Source organism: Pseudoliparis swirei, chromosome 9 (genome assembly GCF_029220125.1).
Source record: "Pseudoliparis swirei isolate HS2019 ecotype Mariana Trench chromosome 9, NWPU_hadal_v1, whole genome shotgun sequence".
NCBI classification, from domain to species: Eukaryota; Metazoa; Chordata; class Actinopteri; order Perciformes; family Liparidae; genus Pseudoliparis; species Pseudoliparis swirei.
In genome coordinates, this window is record NC_079396.1 from 22430856 (window position 1) to 22453296 (window position 22441).

Here is a 22441-nt window from a genome sequence, read left to right on the forward strand (position 1 = left end):
ATAACTCATTGCAATCACAATTTCTTTATTCTCTTAAAAGAAACTAGCCTCAGTGTCTATCTAACACACCATAACATTAAACAACCCTTCGCCTGTAAGACATGTGCTTGTTTTGTAAAATAATGTTCGTCGGTACAAGATCATTTTTGCTCATTTTCCTAGCTGGATTTCTGAGAGGACAGATGCCGAGAGCGAGAGAGAGAGAGAGCGAGAGAGAAGTCAGAATGGGCTTATAATTCTCAGCGTGTTTTTACCTCAAAGATATTTCTTGATAAATTCTAGAAAAATCTCTTAACCAGAGAACATTGCCTTGTCCGCATGGTTGAATAGCACGATCACATTATCTGCCTCAAGAGTTGTAACTTCTGGTCATCGTTTGTCCATTTTAGTAGCCCTTTGAAACTCAGGAAGTATTCTAGTAAACAAACTGAAGATCCCTGATCAGGTCATTCCCTCTTAAAAGTTCAGTGTGTGGGCAAATAAAGGGACCCGGCTCTCAAATGAAGACGGAGAGGACTTTCCACCATTTGTCAGCCACCGTAATAATTCCCTACATAGAGTACATACCCCGCCTTACACAGATTGAGTAGTTTCAGATCATTTGCGAGACCAATTTAAAGGAGTGCTGAACAGTCATTGGCAAGGATCTTTGTATATTTCTATATGTAAGAAGAAGGCCATGCTTTTAGAGATTATACAGCAACAATAAAATGTCTAACGTAATGCTTATGATGTATTTGTGTAATATTAACCCAGCAGCTAATATTACCAGTGTATTATGGATGAGGGCTTTAAAATATAAAATTAAAAAAACATTAAGAATGATGACCAGGACATGTAGCAAAGGGATGTTTAATGGTTTCTTTGGACAATGAAATGTCCATTGATGTCATACAAACAAGAACATAAGAAAATAAACAACTTGGTGTTGTGTCGGCATTCCCAGTTCAATGTCATTTCTTGTGTTATGTGAACTAAAAGATTTTAAATGGAGCGGAACAAGATATCTGGAGTGTCACACAAGGACTGACCAGTAGGGGGAGAGCCAGCTCTTAAATTAAAAAACAACAACTAGTGAGTCACAATCTACATTTGTGCACGAGCATGTGATGCCCAGTTCCTCTCATGAACCCGTTGGCACTGGTTTTCCATTTGAGAAAACCAAAACATGGAAAATATTCCAATCCTGTACTCAAGAAGTCATGAGTTGAGAAAACCGACAAAGGCATAGCGTATGTAGAGTGAGCTGATACTAACGCAAAAAAACATGGCTGAGAATGCACATACAGACGAGTAAAAGAACTCACAAGCAGAATCATTAAAAATAATAACTTTAAATAGAAGCTTTATCAAATGACACTGAAATGTTGATCTTTGCCGCCTTGGCACAACATGAAGCCCCTCGCAGCACCATTACTCATAACAATAATAATTGACATGTTTAGGTTGACATCGCTTCGAATGGAGAAAACAAAAAACGTGTCAAATGACAGTCAAATTTAAATAATATTTTTTTTTTAACCACAGTTCATTCTCAACAAACATGGGTGGGGAGTTAAAGCTGGACGGCTGTAGCCATCTTATTGAGCCTGCACTGCACATGCTTTTCCTTACAGGAGAGCACCAAGTTGGTCTGGATTTATAATATTTGACAAAAAGGCTCTAAAGCAGTCAAACATTTAATTGTGGTTATTTAATAAATAATCCTTCCATAGGTTTTTTTTTTTTTTTAAACTGTTGAGTGTGTTCAACCTGAGATTGTAATCATTTCAAGGGCAGTTAAATTAAATTAATTAACATTAAAAACAACTAAACATTCATTCTTCTTCATCATCATACTAAGAAAGTCTTATTGGAAAGGTTGAATTAAATAATTTAAGAACGCTCTAATACGATTTTTTAAAATTATTGCTATGCTAATCCATTTCCTTTCAAGTGGCCGTGTAAACCCCCCCCCCACCCCGTCACACACGCAGTCTGGTTGATTGGGAATGCCATTTCAAGTGGTGAATGTCTTGGTCCCCTACATCGCTCGAGGATGCCGTGAAAGTCAGAATGATCAGGCAAACGAAGGTGAGCCGACTTGATCTGGAGGTGAATGGAAAGTGCAGTGTTCAAATCGACATGAGCTGTAAATGCATACATTCCTCCGTAGCTCACTGGCAGGGCAGTCGATCCTCACATCCCGTCACACACACGAAAAGAAAGAAAAAGGTGTAAGACTTTAACAATGGGGATCCACAGACACAGACTGTGGAGTGTGCGTGGAGGAAGAGAAAAGAGGTGGAGTGAATGATTGCATCAAGTGCTAATATATCATGACAGTACATGTACTCGATCTATAAAAAAAACTACCTTGGTACTGAACACTGACCTCTTTCTAACAAATAATCTGGTATACAACATTTACAAAATCAACATCGCAATAGTGTGATATTTAGAATATATATGCTACTGCCTTCTTCTGGTTCTCCGCACGTTTTAACCCTCCCGAGTACATCGACACCATCTTAAAAGAGTTTGTACGCGGCGAAGCGCGCGCGCACACCGCACTCGACGAAGTGGCAGCCCAATACAAATAAGAGAACAGGAAGACTCTGTGGACGGCGAGTACCCCTGCGTGTGTGTGTGTCCTGAGTGTGTGTGTGGAGATGGTCGCTCGGCTCGTAAAACCAGGCAGCCACAACTTGCCGGTAGAATCAGCAGTGAGGGGAGTAAACTTCTGGGATGCCAAGATTCTTCAGCTCACAAGGTACAGGAGTGTCCTTATCCGAGATACTTGCACGCTTAAGACAGTCCTGATATACTTTAGGAGATAAGTATTCTAATGTCAATAATAACAATAGTATTAAACAAATGTCAAGGATATCTCTGCCCCCGTTGCAGCCGCGCTGCTCGGCGTTATTCCGTGACGCGGCCTCTGAGCGTTATGCGTTATTCGTCTCAGATCCGTCTGCGCGTGTGTGTGTGTGTGTGTGTGTCATGAATGTCTGAATGGAGTCCGGAGTCGTCTCGCTGGTTCACTCTCATCAGAGGCGGGTCTGGGCCTCGGGCACGTAGATCTCGATGCTGTCGGCGCTTTCGGTGGCAGAGTTCTGCCGCACGGACGCCGCCCGCTTCGCCGCCAGCAGACGCTTCCGGGCTTCTTGCCGCTGCTTGTCCACGGCCGAGTCCACGCTCCGGTCCTTCCCCGCTGACAGCTTGGTCTGCTTCTTTGGCACAGATGACGGAAGCGGCTTGTTTTCATCCTGAGGAAAAGGAATCGGGTACAGTTGAAAACGCAACCGCGACTATCGTGAATGAACTTGTATTTGTGGGACATTAAGCATTCATCAAGTTCACGTCAAAAAATTTGACTAAAAGCTCAATGTTTCATTCCCTATAAATCGGCTAATTATTTTTTTCTCATTTAATTGATTAGTTGCTTTGTCAAATAATTTGTTTAATTAAAAAAATTATATCTGTTAATATCTTTATATCACACTTACTTTTCAATAAATAGAGATAATGTTGTAGCTTGAAATATTACTAAAAAAAGGAAAAAATTAATAATAATAAAAAACCAAAGAAACTACTTAATTGGCTGCTTTCCCCTAAAAAATTAAACGTGTGTGAAATCAATCGGACGCCAAACTTCACCTTCTTCTCTAATTTCTCAGGCAGTTGCCAGTTGTTGGCTTTCAGCTGGTAGAGCTCGTCGAACTTCATGCTGATGTCTTCTATTGAGAGTTGGAGCAGATCCCAGAATCCTGCAAGGTCCTGTGCCGTTGGTCGAGGTTTGGAATTGACGTCCTAGTGGGAGGAAAATGAGACAGTCGAGAAGTTAGAGTAGATGAATGGCGTCAGTCAAAATCAGAGATAATTAATCCCCCCCCCCCCCCCCCCACATGGATCTCCTGGGCAGCCTCCCTTTTGGCAAATAGACGAGAAACACGCTGGACACCAATCAACTTTTCGGAGACGATTCAATTCCAACACTATTGCACTTGTAACTTAGACAATCTGGCAGGCAGGGACAGCGATACGAGTAAAACAAGAGGACCTGAATCCATCACAGCAATTATCTGATGCGATAAATTCTCACGGAGTTCATGTTTCTGCCTGAAAAAGATACGTTTCTCTCCAACTGTAATGAAGATAAATGCCGGAAGGAGGGTAGTGCATCAAGAGGATGGAATGAAGCCACTCACCAAGTTCTCTTTACAGAGCCCTCTGAACTGCTCAAACTTCTTTGTCATGAGGAGCTGAGCACTGCCCACTGCACTGCGGATCGTGCCCAACACTACGAAAGAGGAGATGATGATAAATCGTCAACAAGTTACAATAAATGTGTAATTAATGAAACAGAAAGGAACGAGAAAAAGCTACTTGGGGATTCAGAGTAAATTGGGAGACAGTACATACACGTTAGAGCGCTGCATCAAGACATAGGGGGGAGTGACTATGGAGAGTTTGTTGATGTCATCCTGTTATATCCATTAACACTCTGTGACAGCAAATACAGCGACGCAATCTTCGGGAGGATAACAAGTTACTCTTTACTCGGCTATTTGCATGGATATGGAAATTCATAATTCAGGTCCGCAGAGAGCAGAGGGGATGATGATCCGATGGAGCCTCTCTACATCTAGTCTGCGCCTCGCTCATTCATATTTAAGACGCTGTAGAGACGAGTCTGCCTCACGGCCTGAGTGGTATTCTGGGAGATGAAAAGAAAAAAGTGAAATGACTCCGCAGTTGCTCTGTTACAGCGAAAACAAAGAGCACCCTCCCTCCAACAAGCTGCGAGTGAATGGGAGTAATGGCTGCCGTGCTCTGTTGCATTGTCCGTGGTCAACAAGGACGAGGCCCGACCTTAATCCCCGCCGTTGGAACTGGGGACGTCAGTTTACTTCTTTATGCTACCGACTTGACAACCATGAGCTGTCCTTATTCCCCTAGTCCGTTATCGTGAAGCACTTTGTGACGTCTGATGCAGAGCGGTGATTTTATAAATAATACGGTTGCGGGAATACTAAGACCCAAGTAACCCGGATTCTCATGAGACACGGGAACAAAACTTAAGACGGGTTGCAATGAGATTTGCCGATTATACTGTGCGTGCACAAGAGTACGTACAAGTGTCGCGACTCTCGCGACACGTTTGAATGGGCCCGAAATTCTTTCATTGCCGTGTCACGCAACTCTATTCCTTACCCTCCTCCGACAGCTTGTTTTCTTTGGTCTCCTGCTCCATCTGCTGACACCAGCCCTCCATGCGCCCCGTCTCCGCCTGCAGCAGCTTCTGGAACCAGTTGCCGTCTCGGAGGCAAGCCGGCGTGCAGGGCCGAACGGCGTCTCCCTGGGCGCCGCAGCTTCCCGTCTCCAGGCTGGGATCCGGCGGTGGCAGCGAGGAGGGGTCCAACGCCGGGTCCAGAGTCACCGGGGGCGGGCTGGATACCCTGGAGGGGACTGAGGTGTGTTTGAGGGGCTGCTGTCCCATGGCTTTGTCCTGTCCGTTGGGCGCGGGGGCATTCACTGTTTGACTGTTGGCGCAGTCGGCCGTGTTGTTTTCTGTGGGTGCGGCGTCCTGGGGCTCCTGGGGCTCCTGGGGCTCCGTCTCGGTGTTCTGTCTGGAGGCCATGCTGCTTTCCCGGCTGAGTCTGCGGAGACAAGCACGAACGTCAGCTTCTGAGCGACGGCAACACGAATAAGACGATAAAGTGACGCGTCAAACTAATTCCGCAGCAGCAGCTTGGGGTCGGTGCGTCGACGGGACCGAGTGGCTGCAGACGGCGCCATATCATATTTTGCAAAAAAGGGAGCACGAAGAAACGGAAAAATGTACCGCACGAGGAAATTGACAACAAATTAGAGCGACAACGTAAACCCAGAGCGGGCTGCTGCTGCCGCTTCGGAGGTAATCAGCAGGGGGAACGGAAGCAGGCCGTCAAACCAATGTCATCAGGAGGAAATTACAGTGGACCGGAATAGTTTAAATGTGGTGCTTTCAGCTCCCTGCAGTCAAAGCCAGAGCACAAGGACATCAATCGGAGCACTGCGGCCCGGCCGCCAGCTGACGGAGCCGAGCAACCGGCTGCTGCACCGACAGCAGATTCACCACCGGCGATATAGAAAGAATGGCAACGGGAGCGTGTGCCGGTACGGCGTGGTACGGAAAGCACGTAGGGATGCTCGCTTGTGGTCTTCGTCGACGCCTTTGTGAGCACATTGCTCCGTTCACTGGCGCATTAGCGCCATCAACTGTTCATCATCACAATAGCGTGAAACTGACATCAGAACAGAAACAACTAGAACGGGCACTCGGTAGAGCGCATACCTTCGCACATCACAAGATTGGGCATTGAATTATGAACATGTTGGCATTAGTTGCATGCCAACCAAAGAAGATTTTGACCTTTTCATGACCTTGCCCTTGACCTTTGACCCGATCGATCCCAAAATCTAATCAAATGGTCCCCGGATAATAACCAATAATCCCACCAAATTTCATGCGATTCGGTTTAAAACTTTTTGAGTTATGCGAGTAACACGCATACAAAAAAATAAATAAATACACGGCGATCAAAACATAACCGTCCGCATTTTCAATGCGAAGGTAAACAAGAGACTCTGGTTAAAAACACGGCTTCATAGGACCACTCGGCAAAAAACACCACAGGGATATTATGGCCGTCACCTTAAATTAAAACAATGTATTTATTTTTTAATCCAACATTTTTACTAAGCAGAAGAGTGGCAAGCGTCTAGGAAAACTCTTTTTCGCCGCACTGACACATAGCCCTGCCTCCAGTCCGGATGCTCCACCCATTAACAATTGAATACAAATATATTCATGAGATTCATTTTTTTATGCTCTTCCCTCCATTCGTTCATACGATGTCGTCGTTTAGCTCAGCATGGCAAGATGTGTAGACAGATGTGAGGAATAGAGAATTAAAACGGTCTTTTCAAGAGGCCCAGTAGAGATCTCAATACTCTTTCATAACATGATTCCATTCGGGGCAATATTACCACATGTACACTACCGTTCAAAAGTTTGGGGTCATGCAGACAATTTCGTGTCTTCCATGAAAACTCACTTTTATTTATCAAATGAATTGAAAATTGAATAGAAAATATAGTCAAGACATTGACAAGGTTAGAAATAATGATTAATATTTGAAGTATTAATTTTGTTCTTCAAACTTCAAGCTCAAAGGAAGGCCAGTTGTATAGCTTATATCACCAGCATAACTGTTTTCAGCTGTGCTAACATAATTGCACAAGGGTTTTCTAATCAGACATTAGTCTTCTAAGGCGATTAGCAAACACAATGTACCATTAGAACACTGGAGTGATCGTTGATGTAAATGTTCCTCTATACACCTATGGAGATATTTCATTAGAAACCAGATGTTTCCACCTAGAATAGTCATTTACCACATTAACAATGTATAGAGTGTATTTTTGATTAATGTTATCTTTATTGAAAAAGCAGTGCTTTTCTTTGAAAAATAAAGACATTTCTAAGTGACCCCAAACTTTTGAACGGTAGTGTATAGGTTAATATCCCGTCTTCACAGCATGCCCGTTGGACATGTAAACCGGTCACCGCTCCATCGCATGTCATTGTCCACTTACGGCCTGCCGTTCTCCACTTGAACTCCAATTGACTGAAACGTGAGGGGTGCAGGGAGGGGAAGTGGCTCCTCTCTTAAGACTGGCAGAACGCAATCCACCTGAAGAAGGAAATCACGGATAATGGAAAGCCAGTCGAACACTTTGGCTCCAGTCTCCTCCCAGTACAATATTGCATCCCGATGCAGAAAGTAGACGATTCTCACCTGAATTCCGATCGAGGACAGTTTCCTCTTGGTTGCGGTCGGCGCCTGCTCGAGGGTGAACCCGATGCTCAGGGTGTCATTTTGGGACTGGGTGGATGTGGAAGTCGTGGCGACAGGGGTGGTGGTGGTGGCGGTGGTGATAGTGGGAGGGAGGTCACGGGGGGCTGGAACAGGATGTACGGGGGTTGCGGCGGGGATGGGGACACGCACAGGGACAAGAACAGGAACAGGAAGTGGAACTGGTAGCGGCCGGGTCCTCTGGGCCAGGCTGCACGTGAGGATGCTACAGAGACTGTCGGAGGAGTTGCTGCGTCCCGACTGGCTGTTGGCCTCGCTGCCGCGGTCCTGCTGGTCGACGTCCACGTCCTGGGCCGACTCGGTGCTGCTCTGCACCGTCACCGAGATGAGAGGCTTGGACGCGGTGCGGGGCGGGACCGGGGGAGGAGCCTTCCTATTGCCGACTACGGACAAGACGGGGAAAGAAACAAAGAAAAGAGCACAGGATGAGAAACATGCTCCTTGCCTCTTAACCCTCCTGTCACCTTCACATTTACTCACACATGTTACCCTCGGGGTCAACTTGACCCCAGCGATTAAAACCTCCAGGAAATTATTAGAATTAATATTGTTTCCCAAGTTTAAGTGTGAGGTACTTTATGTTTGTGGACTACCTAAATAGTCCTTTAAATATAGAAAAAAAGTTGATATTTACCTTCGCATTGAAAATGCTGGAAGGTTATGTTTTGATCGCCGTGTATTTATTTATTTGTATACGTGTTATTCGCAAAACTCAAAAAGTATTGAACCGAATCGCATGAAATTTGGTGGGATGATTGTTTATTATCCGGGGACCAGTTGATTAGATTTTGGGATCGATCGGGTCAAAGGTCAAGGTCATGGAAAGGTCAAACTCTTTTTTTACCATAGCACGATACATTTTTGTCCAATTGGCATGCAACTAATGCCAAAATGTTCATAATTCAATGCCCAATCTTGTGATATGCGAAGGTATGCGCTCTACCGAGTGCCCATTCTAGTTCTTATATGTTTGACACAGTGAAAAACAGCCTGGGGTCAAATTGACCCCAAAGAACACCGACATTAAACATTGAATGGGGTCAAATTGACCCGAAAGGTAACAGGAGGGTTAATACATCAAAGAAAGTGAAAGTTAAATAAAGTACCATAAATAAGGCGTATCTGAATAAACAACCTGCACTTTGCCCTTATTGCTGCCTCTATCAGAGTGTCCTCAGAGCGACCTTTGCGCCCCCTGTGCACCTGCTGGTGGTTGTGACCCATCGACGTCAGACTGTCCCTGCAGACCTTCCTTTGCACGCCACGCCTTCACAGGTCCTTTTGCTCTGGGGACCATCACACGACACAACTCGGCCGTTTCCATTCGTGGTTCTTTTAGAGCAAACCGTTTCCGGCACAGTGGATGTAGAGCAGCAGATGCATTGGAATGCGTTTTAAAACATCCCGTTTCCACGTAGGCCTGCGGTAAAAGAAGTGTGCTTCCTGGTCATAGTTCAGTTCTGAAGCCCACGGCGTGTTTCTCCAGACGAGACTCGGTTCAGAGATGTTCATAAACTGCTCTGCTGCTGTCGGTACAATGACGAAGCTTAAATTAAAAAGAGAGAGAGAATGATCTGACAGACAAAATGAGATTCACCTCTGGGCTTCTCCATTGATAATTACAATCATCGACGTTTGGGGAGCAGCTCTGAGCCGACGGTATGAATCAATAAAAAAGGACTTGCAGAGCTGGAAATCTCAATAAATCTGCTGAGTGCTCGATTGTTATCTAGTTCTGCTTTAGAACGTAACACTGATGACTATTAGCAAAGATCTCTCTCTCTCTGTGTGTGTGTCTCTCTCTCTCTGTGTGTGTCTCTCTGTCTCTCTCTCTCTCTGTGTGTCTCTCTGTGTGTGTGTCTCTCTCTGTGTGTGTCTCTCTCTGTGTGTGTGTGTCTCTCTGTGTGTGTGTCTCTCTCTCTGTGTGTGTGTGTCTCTCTCTCTCTGTGTGTGTGTGTCTCTCTCTGTGTCTCTCTCTCTCTCTGAGTGTGTGTGTGTGTGTGTGTGTGTGTGTCTCTCTCTCTGTGTCTCTCTCTGTGTGTGTGTGTGTGTCTCTGTCTCTCTCTCTCTCTCTGTGTGTGTGTGTCTCTCTCTGTGTGTGTCTCTCTCTCTCTGTGCGTGTGTGTGTGTCTCTCTCTGTCTCTCTCTCTCTCTCTGTGTGTGTCTCTCTGTGTGTGTGTGTGTGTGTGTGTCTCTCTCTGTGTGTCTCTCTCTGTGTGTCTCTCTCTGTGTGTCTCTCTGTGTGTGTCTCTCTCTGTGTGTGTCTCTCTGTGTGTGTCTCTCTGTGTGTGTCTCTCTCTGTGTGTGTCTCTCTGTGTGTCTCTCTGTGTGTGTCTCTCTCTGTGTGTCTCTCTCTCTGTGTGTCTCTCTCTCTGTGTGTGTCTCTCTCTCTGTGTGTGTGTGTCTCTCTCTCTGTGTGTGTCTCTCTCTGTGTGTGTCTCTCTCTGTGTGTCTCTCTCTGTGTGTGTCTCTCTCTCTGTGTGTGTTTGACCAATCAGTGACATTCAGCCCCGCAAACTCCAATTTCATGCACAGCATTACATAAATGATGAGTGCACATCTCTCCAGTGATATACCCCCATTAGCAAATTTCCGAGAACTGGAGTTGGGCGTTACGGCATGTATTTATGGGGCCATAATCAGCATATTTTAAAATCATGATTCAAAAGAATGAAATGTGAAAAGGGTTAATCGTAGAGATTCATCCATAGAGAATGACACGTGAACTTCAACATCATAACAATTGAAAGCTCCACCTTAAAACAGACTACAAGTAGATCTAAGCGTATTGTGCCGTTTATGCTTTGCTGCCATGACAACATTTCAATGCAGGACTTTTATCGAGCGGTATTAATATTTTGATTCACGGTTAATAGAGAAAATAGAGAGGAAAGTTGAAAGAAACAAGGCAGCCTTTGTCTGGCCTTCTAATCTTTAAACCTGACCTAGAAAAACACAGCCACAGGGTTTCCCGACGGTCAAATACATTGGTGAAATACACTCGAGGTCATTTCCAAAAAGGCGCATTAGCAGCTTGCGTTAACTTAACCACCACTTATAACACCAAGCACGGATTTAACTAAGGAGGTATTTTGCTGGCGGTAACTTTATCCGTGTTATATGGCAGCGTGACGCCGTTCCTTTAGACTATTTGCTTGCGCTTGTTATCTGGCACTCAGGCAGCAGGTTTAATCCAGGATCCAATAATTGCTTCAACTCCTTAGGACATGTCAAGTTGCCAGGTATGGTTTGTCACCTGTTGAATTAAGTGAAACTTAGCAACAGCCGTGGCTGAGGCTCACTTAAGGTGGGGCGGCCTTTAAGCTATTCTCACCAACAATCATACCCAGGCACGTGCACAGATAGAGCCCTAGTGGTGCTCAAGCACCAGCCCCTTTGCCCTGGATGAGAAAAGTGCAGGGCTCCAGACTAACTTTTTTTACTAGGAGCACAGTGGCCCTTAAAAATAATAGGGAGCAAGCAAAAAAAATTTAGGCACAGGGTTTTTTTTCCTGGGTCATGGGTCTTGATTCCCCAAAAAAAAAAAAAAATGTGCCAAGGCCACTGCCAATCCAGGTCAGGTCGAGCTTGAGTGGCTGATGCAGCTCTGGTTCATCCATTCATCACTGTCCTCACTGTTGTGTATTGATTCAGACAGAAGACACGCTTATCACTCCAGTGTTTCCATTATAACAGAACCGCCACTCCACCACACCCCTACACTCTTTTGTCTACCCTTTCAATTCTCGGCAGAGCGATGCTGCGCGACATCGACTTCGTTCTCAGTTCTGCGTTCTGCCGGCTGCTGCACTCACCACCACCACCACCCCCGCCCCCCCCCACCCATTGATTGAATGCATTCATAATTTAATTCTTTTAGGAATCAATAAATAAATAATCATCAGTTCGTTTCTTTTCAATACCATCTAGGGTTTGATATGATTGTGATGATGCACGATTCAATTTTCATGTTTTGCCGATCTCACCGATCACTCAAATCAGATCATCATCGATCATACCGATCACCGATCACTGAAATCAGTATCTGAGTATCTGATATCCAATCACCCGAAATCATTGAAGCTTTTGCATTTATTGTGTAGATTTTTTTGGAGGACTATGAATGAATAAATATATATAAAGCAATTAAAAAACATTAGAGAAATTACAGATTTTTTTAACATTTAGGGACTTTAATTTGAAAATTCCAATTGATAAATTAAAATTGTGTGATTGCTATTGATATTGTGATATGTATGGAATATTCATTCATCATTTCATTCCCTGGACTCTTTGGAACTTTTTATTCTTAACATTTTCTTAACATAAAGTCTTTCTAAACTTTTAAACTCTCTTCCTTGGTTGTAAAATGTTGTTTAATTAGCAGAAATGTTTAAGCTAAATCAGAATGATCATAAAAGATACATCAGTTTCATGTTTTATTTACTTTTATATGTTCATGTTTTATTATTTTTTTTGATAAACGTTGTTTGTTTCACTTTTGTTCTTTCCTTTCTTTCGCTCAAACCGCAAATGTCTTCTTAACCGACATCCTCATCTTCTAACTTTATCAACGCTCTCGCGCTCCGACAGTGGTTCGTGAGCAGTGTGAGCGACAGCTGGAGGGAGTGAGAGGATGAGAGTCGGCGGAGTTGACCGGTTGCGGGGACGGGGGACAGATCCCTGATGGGGGGTGGGATCTCGTTCTCTCTCCCTGCGGCCCTCTCGCTCGCGCCTCGCTGCGCCCCCCCCGCCGCCACACACAGGCCAGCCCACACAGGCCACAGCGCTTCTTCTCCTTTCTTCTTCTTCTGTCTTCTTCTTCTTCTTTCTCAGTTATCAAACAACCATTACCGCTAACTATAGTGCTAACTATAGTGGGCTAAGTTGTATCAAAAACAAAACATTTCATACACAAAATATTTCATAACAAAAAATCTGCTATAATTTACTTGTCGCGTAATTTACTGAGCTCGTCTAAATTTACTCGGCAAAATGCGCGCATTGTTGCAAAATTCTGGCTGAAGTGCCCTTTTTGCTGGAGCCCACTTTTTTCATTCATCAGTATTTAAGAATAAAAGTTACTCTCTCTGTCATCAAGTCCCCCCCAAATGTGTTTTAATATCCGACGTGGCATTTATTTGAGTTCTTGTGAGAATTTCGCCCCGACATGCTCCGCGACGCTCGCAATTCCAGGATGCTTTATTTTCATTGGTTGCTGGATTAAATCTTACCCAGATACAACAGATAAGTTTTTTTTCTGATTGGCCCATTTCTTTTTTTTTGGATCAGCTGATTAAATTCAATTCAATTCAGTTTATTTGTATAGCCCAATTTCACAAATTACAAATTTGTCTCGGAGTGCTTTACAATCTGTACACAAAGACATCCCTGCCCCAAAACCTTGCATCGGACCAGGAAAAACTCCCAAATAACCCTTCAGGGGGTTATTTGGGAGTTTTATTTGATAAGCTGCACCTCACAGCAGAACTCCAGGGGAGCGCTTGATTCCTCCACGGCGAGGGCAGCGCGGCCAGCTCATGTTTGCGCGCTGCGGCACATTAAAACATTAAATAGCCGAGAGTTTTTTTTCAACGTGAGAAATACGATGTGTGGCGGGAGTGCGTGACTTAAGACCGAAATGCGTGACTGTCACGCTCAATGCGTGACACTTGAGAGCCCTGCAAACAGATCATGACGGTGTTTGTCCCCTGACGTTGTTTTGTGATAAATCAACGACAACATTAGCGCTGCTGAAAACATGACGTCACAACTGGTCCGACGTTTCCTAAAAAAATGAATAAAAACTATGTGATTTCAAAGCCTCGTCCAGCTGTCTACTGACGTTGGTTATGTTTCGAGAATAGAGAGAGGGAGAGAAGAGATCGAAGAGAGCGAGAGAGAGAATTCTTATGCCGTTCTATTTAACAGGGGCTTGTCTAGGATTTGCGTGGCAAGACTGAAAAAAAAAAATCATAAGGCCTCTTGTTCAGAGGGCCGGGCCAAATGTGGAGACGCCCGTATTCGGCCCGCGGGCCTTAGTTTGAGGACCACTGCTCTTGGCTGTTGATGTCTATCAATATCGCTCATTTTGAAAATGACGTAAGAGGGCAGTACGGATCCGTATCAGACCAGCGAGGAGGGCAATATGTGGCTGACATGACGACCCATTAGCCAATCAGAACGCTTGTACTGTTGTTGCTATATAATAATTCATCTTTATTCATGAAGAAAATGTAAGCTAGTGGTCTGATGCTGCCCAGAGGAAGCGCATGTCGAGGACAGCTTCATCAGTGTATTGCTGCTTATGCTTCAACTCTGTCAGAAATTTTTTTTGGCATTGGGTGCCCTTTTTTTTGGTTTGAGCACCTGCCCCCCAAAATGTCTGTGCACGTGCCTGATCATACCGTATTATAATGAATCAGAGCAGCGCCATCACATGGTAAACTACTTAACATAAGTGTGACATTTTAATGCTGACGGACCCACGAAAACCTTGGATTAGGACATTCTTTCAACAGAAACTGAAATGAGGTCAAGACAATTTGACTCGGGGGCATGGAATGGGACCGGTGCCTCCTTTTCTGTCATCAGTCTGACTGCAGGGCTGCGGTGGATGATGCAGAGTTAAGTACAGTACAACATGAGAAAATAGAATGGGCACTCGGTAGAGCGCATACCTTCGCCACAGCCACATTTGGGCATTAGTTGCATGCCAATTGGATAAAAATTGACCGCGCTATGGTAAAAAAAAGATTTTGACCTTTTCATTACCTTGACCTTTGACCCTATCGATCCCAAAATCTAATCAAATGGTCCCCGGATAATAACCAATCATCCCACCAAATTCCATGCGATTCGGTCTAATACTTTTTGAGTTATGCAAATAACACGCAAACATACAAATAAATACACGGCGATCAAAACATAACCTTCCGCATTTTCAATGCGAAGGTAACCATGACGACCCACAGGTTTTCTTCCAAGGATTGAGTGGATGATGGTGAGGTGGTTGTGTAGATGCTATCTAAATAGCTGGCATGCTGTCATACATACACATGAATGGAGGCGTAGCAAAACAAAACAAAGGTCAAATTCCACCTTTCAAAAAGGAACACGCGTGATGGACGAAGAACATTCCTTTAAAATAAGACGACCTAGAAGGCATATTAGGGCTCACGGCTTTGGATCAATGACAAAAATGGAGTGTTTATCCTCTCCTAATAGTGGTTTCATATGGAGGACTCAAAATGACTTAAGTATAAATAAATAAATGCTTAAATAAATGCTTAAATAAATAAATAAACGTATAAATAAATAAATAAATGTATAGATAAATAAATACAGGAATGAATAGATATAAGTTATAAATCAACAGGACATCATTAAATAAATATATTTCTACATTTCTGTATTTCTTCATTTCTCTATTTATGTGTCCACACGTATTTCTTCATTTATTTATGTGTGACATTTACGTGTCCTTATATTCAAATGAGTCATTTTGAGTCCTCCATAGTTTCAATGTAAATTGCAACCCAACACCCTGTAATTGTGAGGGTGCTGCACTTCCGTCGTCAGCCAGTGACTCGCGGCGCCAGTCGGGCCCTCATTGAATCCCCAACATACACAAACACTGCCGTGGAATCCAAGCAGCCCTGACCTCTCGACTCAGAGAACGTATCCAACCAACAACAGAGCATTTATTCACAAAGAATGAGACACTTCTTATAGTACTCGGGGAACACAGATACATGACATTCCCATGTTAATGATCCTGTCCAGCTCCACCCTGGAACTGAATCAACACACGCCTCGGTCCCATTCGCTCTCCATGAGGCTGCAATGCGCCTCTTACTCACACACCGAGCTATAAAGTTCATTATTTCCTCAGTAACAATAGATCTATTTTATATCAAACATCCACACTTTCAGTTTTCACATGTTTATGAAATGACAACAGACAGACTTTTTACCAATCAGATGTGTGAGCATGAATTGTGACTCCCTCCTCAGTGATTGTGTAAATACTTAGTTTTTTTGTCTTTTTTTTAATGATTTTATGATGAGGCCAGTATTTTATCGTAACCTGTATGTTTAATGCTTTTTTTATTTGGTTACTGTGTTAACCCCTTTCTCCTTTAGTGAAGGCTGTAACATCTGGCCACAGGGACCAAAGCTGAAATTTAGCCTTAGCTAACGTTAACACATTTACCCATGGTTGATTAATGTGTACGGTCCCTGTACAAATAAATAAAGAAACTAGAATGGGCACTCGGTAGAGCGGATACCTTGGCATATCACAAGATTGGGCATTGAATTATGAACATTTTGGCATTAGTTGCATGCCAATTGGATACAAATTGACCGCGCCATGGTAAAAAGAAGATTTTTACCTTTTCATGACCTTGACCTTTGACCCGATCGATCCCAAAATCTAAGCAAATGGTCCCCGGCTTAATAACCAATCATCCCACCAAATTTAATGCGATTCGGTTTAATACTTTTTGAGTTATGCGAGTAACACGCATACAAATAAATAAATAAATACACGGAGATCAAAACATAACCTTCCGCATTTTCAATGCGAAGGTAATTAAATGAAAATGAAAAGACTAAACGCTGTTTGCAAACATTTAGTTGGATAAACTGCCCATCGTAGTCCTCTAGGGCGGGACCTGCTAATAAACCCTCTATTATTTATTTATTAGATGCGATTAAAAACCATATACTAACTCAAATTTCTCAGAAAATGTGGAATATTTTGAAGGAATATGCATTCACCACGCAGGTCAACGTGGACTCCAACTGGCAACCTTCCAGTCCTACTAAAATATCTTAACTAGTTTGGAATAAATATATATTATTAATTTGATCTTGAGATTTTACAACATTTTAAAGAGTGATAAATTAAAATCATCGTTGTTATTCATTGGAGTGGACAGCAGATTAAAAACATGGCCTATACAAGCTATTGAAGGGGGGAAAAACAAGCCAGTTACGCTATAAAAACAGGAAATAAAAATCTGATTTCTTTACATCCTCAAGTGGATTTGTTAAACGGACAGCAGATGCAAGTAAATCTTCCTCTTGCTTTGAAAACAATTAAGAACAATCACAAGCCTGTCAACATTGCTATGATCATAAAATGTGGACTGCATTACTTAAGAGAGCCGTGCAGTCTCTCACGCCCGCTCCGCTCCGCCAGCAGGTCTGTCTGCGAGCTCTCCGATGACCACTAATGGGCTCTCCGCGGCAGGCTCACATTTGAATGAACATGATTACGTTCAATGCTGCTGCTGTTAGTGAAGGTTTGATTTAAAGCGGCAGGACTAGCTTTTCCACCTAAGCGTCGACAGTGAAGTTCAACGTTAGTTTCTAGCGGAGCGCCGTGCTCGATACACACAAAAGATCGTTCCGAACGCGGCCTTGACGACAATATTGCGGCTTATCGTCCATGAACCTTTTGGTGAAACTGTGGCTACGAGCCAAGTATCCTAGCAGCAGATCTGTCCACGATTAAGAGTCTTATTGTGAAATAGCATGACGGGCTGACAGGCTGTGAGACGTGTGGACTCAAAAGATTAAACCAGGACACAAGGCTGAGCATGACTTCTGACAAACAGATGAAGCACACCTGGCACACGATTCAGCCAGATACTGTAAATATAGTCAGAATGACGGCCGGTGCCAAATAGATCCAAATTTGCCGTAGCCCAATAACCTCATGTCACCGGGGAAGCGCATATGTTCTTGATGCATGGGAAAACTGCTCAGATTAAAAATATAGTCTGAGGACATTGTCATCAGAAGTATTCAACCTAGATATGATACAACATGACTGTATGCCCAACGAAGGCCCACTCCGATGGGAAAGAGCCAGTTGATGCCAGTCGAGGGGCAACTGGATTGCATCTGGGTATTCCTTTAAATTTGAGTCATTGTGAAATTCTAAATGTCTTGATACCAACTGCAGCTTTTCATATATTTATCTTTTTTAATGAAGTTTTAATAGACAACGCTTCAAGAATCATGTATTGAATCTTTGCCGTTTTCCACACAGGGTTCTTACACATTTTGACCAGTGGATTTCCAGGACTTTTCCATGACTAAACAAAATTTCCATGACCAAACTGAAATCTCGGTATAAACGTGAACATTTATGAAAATGTTGCGTATTGAGAGCGTACGCCGGCTTATATTTTTTTTAAACTTATTATTTTAAACTCGGCGTAAATGAACATGTGATTATAACACATGTCCATGACTTTTCCCAAACTTTTATGATTTAAGTTTTTTTCCATGACTTTTCCAGGCCTGAAAATAACCATTTTAAAATTCCATGACTTTTCCAGGTTTTCCATGACAAACCCTGTCCACAATAGCTTAATGAATAAGAGAAACAAGGTATGGATAGAGGGGCAGCAAGATCAGTGGACAGACTTCATGACAAAAGATGCTGTCAGTTGAGACAGACATGCAGCCATTTAGCAGACAATGCACACATACTGATGGGGAAAAATAAACCCCGAACACAACACAAATCAAATAAAACGACAATACCAAAAAACTAAAATAGGATATGAAAACAAAAAACGCATACGATTTCAGTTGAAGTACTACCGTTAAAATAAATGTAGTTTAGAAATGAAAAGAACACCTTGCTTTGAGAAAAATCTTTCCAATCGAGACAGAATGTGAAACATTTCGTCCACACTTTACACTTCTGGTGACTTTGTGCATTCTTATCGGCTGTACAGTCTGATATCCTCCTCCTCCTTTGGCCTTCGGTCTGATCTTGGTCTGGGTTGCTGCCTAGTCAGCTGATGAAAAGAGACGTGGCAAGTGCGAGAGTTTCTTTCCCCCGAGAGACAAATAGCATATTGCTCTGAATAAGTACAGCGTCTCCCTTTGAAAACCACGGAAGGGCCTCCACAAGCCTGCATTCGGCTTTTTGCAAACTACAGCAAGAGGCTGGAAGTAATGCTGGAAACCAGAATCTTATCAGCAATTAACTGATAAATCGGACGTCCGTTTTCTTTTGGTGGAAAGAGGACCACAAAAATGTCCCAACTCTGAAGAAATGTGTGACAACAAATTGCTTGCTTGTATCCATTCAATCCTTAAAAGACTTAAACTATCAAGTTTACAGTCACAAAGAAATAGAAGGAAATCCTCACAACAAAGAAGCTGAAACAATTGGTTGATTAGCAAAAGGGTGGTACATCATTTTAGTATATTGGCTAATCAATGAATCACCTATTTGTTTAAGCTACGACAATTCTGTTCAATAACAAAGCATGCTACTGAAATGTGTCGTACTCCAATTCATTGTGAACATTTATCAATACGTAATAAACTCACAATGTGATATTACTGAAATGTATTATTTGCGGTGGCTGCCACAACCTTTAAAAGGTGCAAAATAAATGTTTGATAAATCAGCTTTCTCCTCAGCGGCTGCCATTAGTGCAGGAAGTGGATCGGCCTGGACTACACCGGCTCACCATGTGAACCAAGAGCTCCACACACATCATCAGGAAGCCCGCCTGCTGTTGACCCGACTGTGAAACGACTGTTGGCTCATTCAGAGATTACCTCATCAATGAGAGAAAGAGTGTGCAATGCTGTGGAGGACGACTCACAGTCTATCCATGGGGATACAGACACTATGGCTCGGGGACAACAATGAACACGCCTTGTTGCCACAATGAAACTTCAAGGCCAGCATTTCTGATGAGACACAGCGAACCTAATAGAAGAATTTCAAACGTTGACAGACAGTAATGACTAAACCAAACAATAGGCAATATTTAAAAAAAACAAAATACACATTATCCAAACAGATTAGTAGAATTTGTTTAACCAAATAGAAACCATAGCATCAGAGAGCAGATGTCAGGCTATGTGACACTCCTTTTGTGTGCACATGCTCCTTGTCAGGTGGTCCTTATAAAAGCTCAGTAAAGTATCCTAACTGCAAAGCACTAAACAAGGCAGGAAGCTCATACATTATTGATTGAGTCCTCGGGTCTTAACACATGGCAGCTAGCTACTGAATAAAAATGGACCGGTCCAAAAAAAAAAAAAACCTTTGCAGCAGAGATCAAATCCTTTTTAGAAGGTAGGTTTTTAGACACTAAATTGATCCATGCCACGTCTTTAAAACTGAAATGTTAAAATGCAGTTGGAGTCAATTTAACAGTAATCTTAACCCTTGTGTTGCCTTAGGGTCATTTTGACCTGAATCAATATTACACCCTCCCCCCGCCTTAGGATTAATTTGACCCCATTCAATGTTTAATGTCGGTGTTCTTTCGGTAGTCAACAAACAAACATAAAGTGCCTCACACTTAAACTTGGAAAACAATATTAATTCTAATAATTTTCTGGAGGTTTTAATTGCTGGCGTCAAATTGAACCCAAAGGGTAAAATATGTTAGTAAATATAAAGGTAACAGGAGGGTGAAACATTGAATCGGGTCAAAATGACCCAAAGGCGGGGGGAGGGTGTAATATTGATTCGGGTCAAAATGACCCTAAGGTAACACAAGGGTTAAAGGGACTTTAATCGGATCAGGAGAAAGCCATTCAACGAGATAAAAACCCGATATACAGTAGAGAGAGAGAGAGAGAGAGAGAGAGAGAGAGAGAGAGAGAGAGAGAGCAGTCAGTTTGACGAGTAGATAAATTAAGCTGATCGTGAGTCATTGATCCTCCTCCGTGCCTCCGAGCTGAGATCACAGTCACATGTTGAGTCTTGGAGGGGAAGAAAGAAGTATAATTGCACCTTACTTATCTTAATCCAAGAGACCAATTGGTAAATAAACAACGTCAAATTATTATTATTATTTGGTCACGTAAAGATATACCGCTCTTATTCCATACTGTGTAAGCCAATAGTAGCCACCTGTTATAAGAGACGTGTGCGGTGTCGCCTAACTCGTCGGCCGGGTACCAAGCTGTCCATACTCCGGCTGTTAGCTTGAGCTGCTAGCCGGTTCACCGCACATCACACCGGGCGTTTAACGTGGCTTTAACTACATAGTCGCGATGGAAGGGAGCTTACCAAGAAGAGCGGCGTGCCTCGTTACCATCAATTCTACGGCGGCAGCCACATTACCGGTGGACCCGCCTCGCCTGTCTGCCCGCTAACGCCTCGCGTGAGGGTTCCATCCTTTCTTCATCCACGTTACCTAGCTAACCGACCAGACCAACAACGGGAGCTCACGTTAGTCTGCCGTTGTTGCTAGCCTACCGACAACAATGAACAGTTTTGATATTAACGTTCAGTCAAGGCGGGAAAAGCGATAACATCTTACTGTGTGGTGGGTGGACTCGTACGATCCTTATGTTCTGGTTCATTCATGAAACACAGACGAGATGCAGACGGGCGTCCTGCCGTAAGACACACAACGGCGCAATGAAGAAAAGATCTGTAAGACACGCCCTCGGCGACGAGGATTGGAGTTTACGCTTCCCCCGTAATCGTTCTCTGCGAGCGTATTGGTTGGTTCTGTTCCTCGGTGGAATCGGAAACGAACGTGATTGGCTCCGGTCTTATTTGCCTGGCTGCGCGATAGGTGCGTTTCATTTTGGTCCCCGGCGGCGCGGGAAAGTACTCCATAGTCTTGACATAAAGCTCATACATATTTGATCAACCGTGACCGTCCGTCTCCTAAACAATGGGGCTCTATGTAAATTGAGGCGTTTTTTTTTCCTCCCCTCTTTGTTTGAAGGCGCGCATGTTGAAACCACAGTCTATGTTTGAAACGGTATTTTTTACAATAAAGACCAAAAAACAAACACCTCCAGTGTTACACAAAATCAGATAGCCTACATGCATTTGTAAATCGGATCATTAACATTAATATACAGGGACTAACTTAAAATAGTTCATCAAATTAATAATTTTAACATGTTATCGTCGTTGTAAGGAACCAGTAGACAGTACAGCCGATATGGCAAATGACTGAAAATAAGGGTTCGTATCAATAGATTATGGTAACGATATATGTGCATTGTGTGCGAGTCAAATGTAACTATACGCATTTTTATATATTAATATGTAATGCATTTAGACATGTGAAGCAATAATACATTACACTGGTATGACTAGAGTTGTTATTTATCGTATAGGTATACCAGAAAGATTACTATCGTCCATATTATTAGTTTGTTTGCTAATTGAGTTCCTCTTTAATATGCTTACGATGATAATAAATATGACAACATATTTTGTGTCTTTAGTTTCAGGCCATATCATCCAGTCATAAGCAGCACAAATATCATCAGAAAAAAAGAGCTAAGGAAAAATATATAAACATATTTTTGCATTTCATATAAAATTCCCGAATTTACAATCAGTGGATGCTTCCAAGTCAAAATGAACGTCACTTCACAACACAAAAATAATAAATATAACTTGAGCTCTGCTCGGAGTGATTATTGTATATTGACTCAAGACCAAAATATTGAGGGAAGTCTCTTAAATTTCTTTTGAACCCAAAACAATAAAACATATAATACATGTCATG

At 42.9% G+C, this 22441-nt stretch overlaps 1 protein-coding gene across 1 annotated transcript in view; it reads right to left on the reverse strand.

Annotated features, from left to right (window-relative positions):
• Positions 1-836: 836 nt before the first annotated feature.
• dlgap4a (discs, large (Drosophila) homolog-associated protein 4a) overlaps positions 837-22441 on the reverse strand; it is a 28410-nt gene continuing 6805 nt past the window's right edge. The window contains exons 5-10 of the mRNA XM_056423379.1: positions 7827-8287; positions 7624-7721; positions 5197-5642; positions 4191-4282; positions 3640-3792; positions 837-3248 (exon numbers count right to left, since the gene is read on the reverse strand). Of these exons, the coding sequence (XP_056279354.1) occupies positions 3030-3248; positions 3640-3792; positions 4191-4282; positions 5197-5642; positions 7624-7721; positions 7827-8287 (1469 nt within the window). The 3' untranslated portion in view covers positions 837-3029. The remainder of the gene's footprint in view (positions 3249-3639; positions 3793-4190; positions 4283-5196; positions 5643-7623; positions 7722-7826; positions 8288-22441) is intronic.